This window comes from Epinephelus moara, chromosome 9 (assembly GCF_006386435.1).
Source record: "Epinephelus moara isolate mb chromosome 9, YSFRI_EMoa_1.0, whole genome shotgun sequence".
NCBI classification, from domain to species: domain Eukaryota; kingdom Metazoa; phylum Chordata; class Actinopteri; order Perciformes; family Serranidae; genus Epinephelus; species Epinephelus moara.
The window spans coordinates 38,875,345-38,887,079 of NC_065514.1; the positions used below are offsets into that span (position 1 = coordinate 38,875,345).

Consider the following 11,735-nt stretch of genomic DNA (forward strand, 5'->3'; position numbering starts at 1 on the left):
TAGGAACAAATGTAACAGCATATGGGGTATGGGAAGAAATGTATTAAGCTGAATTCAAAATCTACAACTGCGTACAAATTTGTGTCTAAAGTCTTCTTCTTGTATCAGTGTACATGCTTACTATCATCCAGCTGCGCAAAATAAAAATCACACACTTGAGCGCCGCTGCTGGAAAAAATCCTAGAGGAATGGATTTTTTTTTTTTTTTTTTTTTTCTGATACTTTTTTGCTGCTACTGTATAAGACACATTTATCAAGTGTTTATTAAAACTGTCTGTTTCAGCAATGGATGGAGTGCCTTTCGTGATCTCTGAGAAGTTTGCCTGCACCTCATCAGATGTAAGTTCCCTGAGTTGAGTCTTAAGCCTTTTGTTTGCAGGTTGATCTGATGCTGGGTTACAGGTGTGATCCTATACACATGACTTTGTCCAGTCATGTGCTTAAACACCTCTGCTCAAATTCTGCACCTGTGTTAAATATAACCATTGCAGGGCTTCAGATGTGACCAAAAATCTGTAAAATACAACTTAACATCTTTATTAGTTGCACCAGTGGGTCTGACATTTATTATATTGATGCATTGTTAATTTTGACTGAAACGCCATTTCGATTTAGTCACATTTTTATTATCTGAATTGTTTTAATTTTAGTAGACTAAATCTAATGTAGATTTAATCGACTAAAATCAGGGCTGCACAATTAATCAGATATGAATGGGGCAGCTGTGGCTAAGGTGTGTGTGTGTGTGTGTGTGTGTGTGTATGTGTGTGTGTGTGTGAGAGAGAGAGAGAATGTGTTATGTAGTGTAAAAGCGCCTTGAGTGGCAAGTGCATTCTATTTACCATTTAATCACAATAACAATTTTAGCTTCCCACAATTAAATAAATATGATCAATTGCAATATTAACTGTGACATTTAGAACGCTTGTCTACTCAAAGAAAACTCTGCTGCATATCAAATGAAGTGCTTCCTAAATTAACAGCCATGGCAGCTATCAGAATCAGAGATACTTTATTGATCCCCGGGGGGAAATTGTTGGCGTTACAGGTGCTTCTTACAAGAGTAGAAAGATATATAGTATAGTGGAAAAAATATTGTAACCTATCAAATATACACACATACAGTATCATGTCACTGGTAACTTGAGAAAAACTTTCCTAAATGTGGCGGCTGCAGTCCAGAGTAGAAAAGTAACATACACCAGAGAGCAGACGGCAAAACTAAAATCATCCGTTCATTAGCCATTATCTGTTGTAACAAAGTATTTCGGATTTAGGAGAGAATAAATCATATGTCAAAAGTGAACGAGACTTGTGTCTGTGCTGCATAGTACCACATCTAACTTGTTCAGCCACCTGAAAAAACAACACAAACTGCAGTATGATGAATGCATGAAGGCCAAGAAGAATAACGTTGCTTACGTTAGCTCAATGAATCCCCATCCTTGTCCAGCTTTAACTCATACATCCCTGACATTGTCATGGTACTGTGACTGCTGTAAAAATAAATAAAAATAGAGCAGTGGATACTTATCCATCCAGCTCTCAAAAACAGACTAAAAAACAACCAATGCAATGGCATTCCATTTGGCCAAACGTATGTGTCCAATCAACTCTTTTTCATTTGGTTGCATTCTTGATGGCATGTTTATTGTAGTTGGCCTATATTTTTGGCACAATTCTATTTGTCAGGGTTCTTAATATATTCCTGGAAAAGATCTGAAATCAGAAAAGCTGTTTTTCAGGCCAGGTAATGGGTTGGAAAAGTTAACATTTTTTGGCTATTGTTTAAATATGTTCATAAAAATACCAAAACATGTCTAAAGTTAGGAGAAATAGTATGATTGCAATCGCTTACTTAAAATCTAGTGCTGCGCTGCTTGACAATTGAAACGCCACTAGTATCATGTTATACACATAGACCAGATTGATACTGCATGATCATTGGGGAAAAGAAACACGCTGTCACATCAGAAGAGAAACTGTAAAATGCTGGAAAGTTGATGTGTAGAGGGTTAACTAAGACATTCACATTGATGTCAGAGACACATAAGATTGGTAAATATTCACTGTCAGTAATGCAGTGACATTAACAGTAATACAGTACAGCATCATCAGACTGTCCTCTCCAACTGAATCAGCCTCAGTTGAGTATATTCACACAGCCAAGATCAAAAAGTTGGTTATGTACAGACAACACTTAACCTAACAATACCTACATATTTGATAGGATCACCAGGTGTCGTTTCTTAACTTGTAAAAGCAATATGTAGCCACTGTGTTAGGTCATTAATCCACTGAGACAGGGGAATAGTAAATGGTAAATGATTGCACTTGTATAGTGCTTTTTCTAGTCTTCTGACCACACACTTTAACACTACATGTCACATTCACCCATTCACGTGCATATTCACACAATGGTGGCTACCATACAAGGTTCCACTTGTACTTAGTAATCATTCACTTGCATAGGAACAGCCATCGGGCTGATTCAGTATCTTGCCCAAGGATACTTCAGTATGCAGACTAGAGGAGCCAGGGATTGAACCCCCGATCTTCGGATTAGTGGAGATCTGCTCTACCTTTTCTACTCTTTAATTTCATTCGGGGTAAAAAGTTTTTGTACAGTGAAAAAGAACTAGTCTTATTTTGATGCAAATATTTGTATATTAGCTATAATTGCAGCTATGGCCTAGCAAAGTTCAGTTAATATATGTGAATTTGAGCTGGTCTTTGTCAAAGCCAAAAAACAAGAGAAGTAGGTCTCAAACTTTGGATGTCATGGTGTATAAAAGCAGGAGCTGCTCCATAGACATGAATGGGAGACTGATTTGATGAAACCAAGAAATGTTTTTCATTTTTTGTTAATACCCAGATGAGCTTTATTCTATTGTAGTGTTCTCAAATGTTAAACAGAAAATGTACCCATACACTCTGACTGAATGCTTCAGTGTCATCTGTAACATCTTTCTCAATTCCTTGTCTGTGGAGCAGCTCCAGACTCTATACCCTATGACATCACAAATTTGAGTTTTAACACCCTAGTTTTTGGATTTGGGAGATAATTGTTAATTTTTATAAATATTTTTGGAAATGTCTTAGACCAGTGGCCCGCTTCCGGCCGGCGAGCCGCCTGTTTGCGGACCGCGAGCTGAACACGTGACTCCTTCACTGCGTGTGTTTTGGTCTGGTCAGCACGTGTAAATGGGCTGTCATCTCCATGCCAACGTTGCCCTGATAGGCTGTTAGCGAGAACAGTAATTTTTTACTTTCGCTTTTGAAGCTGTATGCTTATCAATACTTGGCCAGCAGCGGGAGCCTAGATTGAATGAAAATGGCATGTTCCAAGTTCGAAAACAAAGGTGTTGAAAGGTTTTGTTTTATTTGAGTATTTATTTGAATTTATGTCAAAATGGAAATGGCATTTTATTTTATTTTAATATGTATTTTTGTTGTTGTTTTAAATAAAAAGGACATTTTGTTTTGACTATGACAGTATTATGGCTTGCGGCTTGACCAACTCTTCGACCCATTGAAAAATGTCGCGACCCCATTGCATCACCGCAAATGTCTTTGTGGACCTTTAAGATTTGTATTTGAGTACCCCTGTCTTAGACCATAGCAGCAACATAAATAAATTTTGAAACTGGGCATAGATCCCAATTACAATGTATTATGGCCGCAGAAGGTGCAGTGTAAAACTTTGGGTGCGCCTAAATTATGTGCTGATATACCTAAATAAAAAAGTTGGGCACACCAGTGCAACCAGTGTAAAAATTGAGTCTGAAGCCCTGAACCAGTGTTAAAACATGCTTAACCTGTAAGCCACTCCTGTTTGATTGTCACATAGTCTGTAAAAGTACACCACATTTGAAATATTTATAGCAGTGATATTTCAGTAAGTAAAGAATTGCATAGGAAACAGCAGAGTTATTAAAGCTGAACTTGTTTACATAACTGGACAACCAAGCAACAAACTAACCATCACTGTTCTTCATGTTAAGCTGCAGCAGGTGGATCTGATGGGTATTACAATCAAGTCACTGGCTGAGATTGAGAAAGAGGTGAGTGGACAAATGTTATGAAGTTGCAGTTCCTCCTAATATTATAACATGTCTATAACATAACATAAAGGAGAATTCTAGATTATTACAAAGTAATTTAATTTTCATATCTTTGTACATCATTTATTGATAACATAGTAATCACCAAAGTATTGACTGAAATATGGGAACATCGACATCTCCCATCAAAGTCAGACAGGTATACAAACAGGAGCAGTCACATGATAAGCCAACAGTTTATCAATGTACCTCTACCTGTTTGGTTCAGTTAAAACAATCTCAGGTCCATTTGCGCAATTAGTACAGTTGGTTTAGGCTGATGTGAAAGCTGTCAAACGAACCCTGGTGTGGACCAAACAACCAAAACGAGACAGTTCGAAAAGGTGGGTCTCAGTCCGCCTCCAAACAGACCCTGGTGCAGTTCGTTTGTGGTGTGAAAGAAAACAAACCAACCACAGGATTTTATGAAAGCAAATATGTGATTTTAGCAACAGTTAAACCAGTAATAAATCCATCTGCTGATCCTGAAATCTGTCTGCGATCTCATCGTTGATCCTGATAAAGGCCATGTATATCCTATTACCTATTTATGCTAATGAATACACATGTATTCATTAGGGAAAATACCCACACTGACGTGCATATGTGTTAGCATGGTTAAATAACCATGCTAACATGTGCTAACATGTGTTAGCATGGTTAAATAACCATGCTAACACATATGCACGTCAGTGTGGGTATTTTCCCTGATTAAAAAGCGGTTAAAACTGCCATCAATGTATCCGACTCTGTACTTTGTCTGTTCATAAAGTCCATTAAAAAGACGCCTTCTTTTCATCCTGTCTCTATTTTAGTCATTATTCATAACATGCCATTGATTTGCAGTCTAATAATAGTCTCCTAATAATGCTTGCAATGAGTTATTTCTCTGTGAGCTCTTTGTGAAACCAAAGAACAGAAAAAGAAACACTTATGAAGCATTAACATGCTGCTGCATAAACTTCTGTAAGTCCCCAGAACTTGATATACCCATGTGGGTCCTGATGATGCAGGATGACAAACACCAAAACTGTCCAATCAACAAGTTACCTGTCAGTCAGTAGAACCTCATGTTAACTCCTTTTGGTTCATTCACAAAAAGTCAGTGTGAACAGGAACCAAAACTAAAATGCAACAATGTATAATTTTTTCCCTCTGGTGCAACCAATAGAATCCAACTACAGGCGTGAAAGCACCCTAAATCTTTAACTGCACTGGTTTGACTTGCAGAATGTGTGTGAGGTAGTGGCTATGAAAATGACAAACTTTTCCACTGACAGATGATGGAGACATGTTCTTGTAATGACACATGTCCACCAGATGCCAGTGTGGTCTTTATTTGGATCTATTGTATGGTTGTAACTCACACATGTTTTGCAGATGATTTGATGAATTCAGCATAGGCTTGGATGATTTTTGTCAGACCTCATTGCAAAGTCATAATGATTGAATCTCCCTCTGTCAGTATGATTACAGTTTCCGCACAGAACACAGCGCAGCAGCTCGCCTCCCTCCCAGTCCAACAAGGACCTCCCTAAGCTCCGAGGCCTGAGGATCCCTCCTAACCCCTTCCTAACAACACTCTCCCTACAGACACCATCAGGAGAGACCTGTACACAACTACTGAGGACCTGCCCACATCAAAGAAAAAAAAATCACACAAAAAAAAACTTTTCTAACTTCAGGGAGATGTCCTGGTCTCTATGTGTTAGTTGTGCTGTTGTTTTTTTAAAGGCAACTGAAAACACTGAAAGACAAGCAGAACACTGAGGGTTATGCTGGCTGAAACCACTACATACAGCTTTGATGAGCTGGCTTTTAAAATTAGGTGAAATTGCCAGGTGTTTGAAAAGACAAGTGAATCTCACTAATATGATTTCAAAAAACATTTCTTTACTCAAAAAAAACGCAAAATGTTTTTGCCTGTGATACACATAACCATGTCCCACCTGAAGAACTTGATAGAGGCAAGATAAAAGGATGAAGGGCACCTGTTAGGCCTTTGCTCTCTCACATGGAATGAGTCTGAGAGCAACCATCATGTTTGCCTGTCACTGGCCCTAGTCACGGCACCAGGAGGGAATCCCAGTTCATGGGTTTGAAATACAAAAGGAAATGTCATACTATGGGATTTTGTTTTCAAGCTTGTACCGCTTATTGTGACCGGTAATGGTTCTCATTGTTCCTTTGATATTACTGTGATATTCTAGTGTGGCTGTGAGTGCACTTTGTGTTTGGGGTTTTTCGGTGTGCTTCATGTCTGTCACTGATATTCTGTTAACCACTCATTCACTGTGTGTACATGAGCCTGCAGCTTGGCTTACATACACAACGACCCAGGTCTGGACCCTTCATGCCACTATCCTTCTGATTTTTTTGTCATCCTGTTTTAGCTTAAACACTTCTCCTTTCATGTTCGGATAATGGATTTAGCTGTATGGTGCAACAAAGAAAACATTACTTAAATGTCGTTCTCTCATCCATCCCATCCGTTTCTGTTTTTGTCAACACAGCTGTTAAACGTGGGCCGTGTATGTCAGGCAGATCTTGTCCCAACTACTGTTATTGACAGACTTGATCACTTTTCAACTAATAACATCAAATGAGAGTTACAGATGTAACCAGGGTTCTATGAATTTTATCCGCTTGCTGTTACACTAGCCTCCACAGCTCTGTGGTCTACAGTTTACTGTCCATCTTTAGTATCTACTACAGATTTTTATATTACAAGCAGAAACCTTCAGGATCAAAACAAAGCTGACCAAGTCATTTTTTAACATACAGAAAACTACAGCTCCCACTAAAATCATCTGGAGGATATGGAAAACTGTTCAGCAAAAACAGAATGTTAAATGAACAACAGTATTATTGGGTAGTTTTGTTTGTCGTGTGTGTGTGCGTGTGTGCGTGCGTGCGTGCGTGCGTGCGTGCGTGCGTGCGTGCGTGCGTGCGTGCGTGCGTGCGTTTTAATTACCATCTATATCTTGCCAACTTTTGGTACTTGACCGTTTTTGATACTCTGCTACAGACATATTTTGGTTGGTACAGGGAAAAGGTATGAAGGTCTGAAACCCAGCTCTGGTTTGCCTATATCAGAAGAACTATTCACTATTTTGAGTAACCTCTCTAAGTACAGTTCCTAACAAACAGAAAGATGTTACAATAGAAATGTTACAAATTTTAGATGATTCTTTATGGTGTATGAACAAAGGCTTTTTTTATTTGAGCACATTGCTTACGTGTTGAAAAACTTTTCCTATGATGCATGTTAATCCTCTGTAAAAATGGTAGATTTTTAATTCTGCTTGTTTTCCCACTACCATTTAAAACAAACATGTACACATATTTTAGCTTGAGTCTGTTTTAGAAGTTTTATTTTTGTACCCATTTAACATGTGAACTCGCACTCTTAACTGTTCTGATGAGACTCATGGGGTTTTGATGCCAAGAAGGGCTCAGTACTGGGTCTGAGGAGGAGTCTGTGAACCACACTAGCTTTCACTTGTCCACAGTCAGTGTTCACCAGCAACATAAGCACCCTTAAACAGCATCTGATTGAGCCTCTTGGATAGGGCTTTAGTCAACCCAGTTAAGGTATGCAACTACCAGTAGTTTGGCATAGTTGATGTCTCGTGATTTGGTTGAGGAGCTGGCTCCAACACCAGCTCCTCATTGTGGAAAAGTTGTGCGACACGTAAAGTTTACCTCATACTGACTGTATCAGGATAATCTGGCCTAGTGTTATCTGGTTATCCTGATTGTTAGGCAAAGTACAGAACTATTATCTTTGATTTCATTTTATCTGTTAGAGCTCAACCATACTGGATTTTTGACAATATCCGCAGCTGATGTTTGTACACAAAGATCATTTTACGGTGTAAAATCCACCTTGTCAGAGCTCCCTGCTGGACTAACTCTAACAGAGACACTGTTTCTAAATGACCTGAAAATATATATCGGGACATTTCTGTACTGACATTTCATGTTACCTCCAGGAAGACATATGCTGATACCGATTTACAAGATATGTTCAGATAGTCCCCAGGCCCTCGTTTTCCTTGCTTTATAAATATGTATTATCAGATTTTGTTTCAGATATTTTCATTTGCTATTAATGCAAACACAAACCTTTCTACATGTTTACGTAGGCTATTTTGATAATTCCAGCACCAATTTCATCAGTACAAGAAGAGACATGCGATATTCACCAGTTACTTTTCAACCTCTATTAAGTCAACACTTCCTGCAGATGGTTCAGATTTGAATTTGAACTACCAAGTGGTACTCTGTTAAGACTACCAGCTGGTAGGCCTTAATGTGAATGTTACTCTTCTGTTCGCAACAAAACCTTGTCTGTGGCTTTTCCTTTATGTTCTGCAGTATTGTGTTGAGAAGCAGCAAGGATTTTTGCTCAACAATTACCCTATTTTATTTTGTTTTAATTGTCTCTTGAATATTGCCAAGTCATAAATGCATGGATTAACTCCTTTTATTTGATATTTTTGTTTAATTTATTAATCATTTCACCATGTTCTAAAGGCTCAGAAATGTAACATAAGCAAATTTCATTCGCAGTGACATGTTGGATGGACATGAAAGTTGAAACAGAGCTCTGTGTATTGAACTGACTATCTGCCTGCTCTGTGATAATAAGCTCCATGTGTATCTTTTTTTTTTCAGCTGTGGTGTTCACATCCAGCTTGTTCTGTTGAAACATTTAACAGCAAACTAATATGGTGTCTGCATTAACAAGTAACCATCCTGCTTTGATAGGCCTGTTAGTTAGCATGCATTGGTGATATGAGGTTTCAATGGGACAATTATTTTTATAGGTTACTGATCAAAAGTCACAGATTGTGTCTCATAATAGTTTTTATTCACTAAAGAATGAACAAAACATCTGTTGAATTTGTATTATAAGGAAGTTTTATTAAACTATGATGAACTGAAATCTAAAGCGATTCTTACATGTTCACTTTTTTTTAAACAAAAAAATTACATTACATACATAGATACAACAACACAACTCTTTTAGCTAGTTTAGCTCAGTTTATTTCATTCATTGATAAAAGAAAAGAACAATCCAATATAAACACTAAAGGTCACAAATCTTGAATGAAAGGGAGCTTTCTGGGTTGTTGGTGGATTAGTGGGTAGAGCAGGCACCCCATGTACAAGGCTGTTGCCTCAGCGGCCAGGGTTCAAATCCAGCCTGTGGCCCTTTGCTGCATGTCATCCCCCTCTCTCTCCCCTCTTCATGCTTACCTGTCCTGTCCGTTAAAAGCAAAATGCCCCAAAAAATATCTTAAAAAAAAAAAAAGAAAGGGAGCTTTCTTCCTCTAGTGGATCTTGCCAAACTTGGCTGATATCTGGAGAAAGACAAACCACTTTTAAATAGATATAATAGAGCAATAAAGAAAACACCAACAGCAATAGACTGTTGAAATGAGATAATCTGATTAATAATAAATCATAAGACTAAACCCGTCTTCATGAACATACTATAGTTACATTTTTTCAAACAGGCAAATGTTCGGTCCCCATCACTAACCTGATGGTACAGTGAGTGTAGATGAAGAAGTACAAGCATCTGTCTCTCTCTGATCTGCCCCTCTTTCTTCTGCCTGTCCCTCATCTGCGCTTTCTTCTCCTGCGTGACTTTCAGCTGTCCCTCCAAGTATCTCAACTTCATGCTGCTTCTCTTCTCTTTCTGTCTACTCTGTCTCTGCATCAGTACCCATCTTGTCCACTGCTTACTGTTATAGTTTGGGGGCAGGGGACAAAATAGGACATAATGTCCCCCTTTGTCTTCATTTTGAAAACTGAAGAGCAAAAAATAATGGGACAGTCAAGCAAAAGAGCACAGCACATAATATCAAGTCAATACTGTTGCTGTTGGCTTGCTTGAATTATATTGTAAGTTTGCAGTGATTACTTTACAACTAGGCCTATATGTCAAAAATGATTAAATCATTTCAATCTTGTTACATAACACAAATCAAGCTAAACATTAATTCAACAACATTTCCAGACCAGACGAAGATCTTGTCTTGTATTTTCAATTGTACAAATAAATAGTTTGACGTTTCTCACCTTTGTTGTACTAGAAAACTCGGGCCCTTTTCCTCCTTTGGCGTTTCTCAATAGGCTGCTCAAGTTCAGCAGTTCGGACTTGTGGACTTGGCAAGTCCACGCGAGAGTCCGGACTTCCCAAGAATGGGAGGACGGGAGTACAGGGGCGGCGAGAGAGAGTTTGTGGAGAGTTGGTGGTTATTGTGATCGTGAGCATTGGCGAGTTGGAAATCAAAAATCAATTGACATGGATCCATGTCAACTGATTTTTGATTTTTGATTGCTGCAATAACTGTTATTGCAGCAGGATTGCTGTACCTGCAGGCTGAGGAGGAGGCTGCCCAGCTGAGGAAGCAGATCCGAGAAAGACAGCGGAGAATGAGGCGGAGGATGAGGAGACGTATATGGGTATTGTCAACAAAATGTAAGCCTATTTAAAATGAAATGTACTCATTACGCAGAGTGACCCAATTTCAAGTGTTGTAGGCCTAATCATCATACATGAATAGGCTATGTATTGAGTATTAATTGATCAATGTAGGCTACATGTAAGCAACATTTAAATGTTGTCATGGTAGAACTAATTTTAACACCTTTCACTAGTGTACTAGTCTGATCTATAACAAAGCACATCAACTTGTAAATATTAAACTAACAACATATTGTCGGACTCGAGGCTCGTCCTACTCTCCAGTGTGCTATGTGTGAGCTCAGTCCTGCGTGTTCTTTAATGAAGCAATAGGAGAAGATATTCGGTCTCAGTTAATGTAGTTTATTAAGCAGTAAAGGAATAAAATTACAGAGCTCTGGGTCTCAATTTCTTTCCCTGACAAGCAACAAAAACGTGCCAGTTCACGAAGTCTGACCCACTATCTCTTCCTGACCCAGTGTATTTGAGCGTCACATGAGTCATTGTGCACGCGAGGCGTTGTCCTCTTCTCATTGGCGGTTCCACTTCCTCCTTCGCCACACCACGCCCCTGTCTCGTGTTAATCTGACTCCTTCCCGCTGACGGTGGGGGCGTGGTTCCTGTTTTGAAAGACAAGAGAACAACACAATTCCCTACACGTGCTGTACCTTACTATCTGTACATCACTTTCTATTCTTTTTACCATATATGAAACTAATTATTTAAGCATTGCGGTATGTGCTCCTCAGACTTCATGTCTCTTCCTCTTCTGTACTTCTCCACTTCTGCAAAGCAAACACATTCAGATCAGCTGAAATCATCTCAGTATTCTCATTGTTCACACATCTAAAACTTATATAGTGAAACACAACTTATAGTAAAACACATAAAATCATTCTATTCCCAACAATATAAAACAAACTATCTGAAAAGTAACTATAGCTATCAAATAAATGTAGCTTGAGTAGAATGTACAGTATTTCCCTCTAAGTATAAAGTAGCACAAAATGGCGAGAACACATCCGGGCATTTGGACTGAACTTTGCTAGATGTGAACTTTGAATTGGAACAGTACTTGGGCTGTGACTTACGGTGGCCGGGAGGTGCAAACCAACTTTACAAAATGTGAAACACTTTAACAAAGCTTGAGA

The 11,735-nt window shown here is 38.6% G+C and overlaps 1 protein-coding gene across 2 annotated transcripts in view; it reads left to right on the plus strand.

Moving 5' to 3' along the window:
* The window catches only part of LOC126395330 (multivesicular body subunit 12B-like), a 74,386-nt gene extending 64,157 nt beyond the window's left edge, over positions 1–10,229 (plus strand). For both annotated transcript variants that reach the window (XM_050052724.1, XM_050052725.1), the window contains exons 8-10: positions 284–339; positions 4,005–4,064; positions 5,569–10,229. In XM_050052724.1, the coding sequence (XP_049908681.1) occupies positions 284–339; positions 4,005–4,064; positions 5,569–5,655 (203 nt within the window). In that variant the 3' untranslated portion in view covers positions 5,656–10,229. The remainder of the gene's footprint in view (positions 1–283; positions 340–4,004; positions 4,065–5,568) is intronic.
* Positions 10,230–11,735: the final 1,506 nt, after the last annotated feature.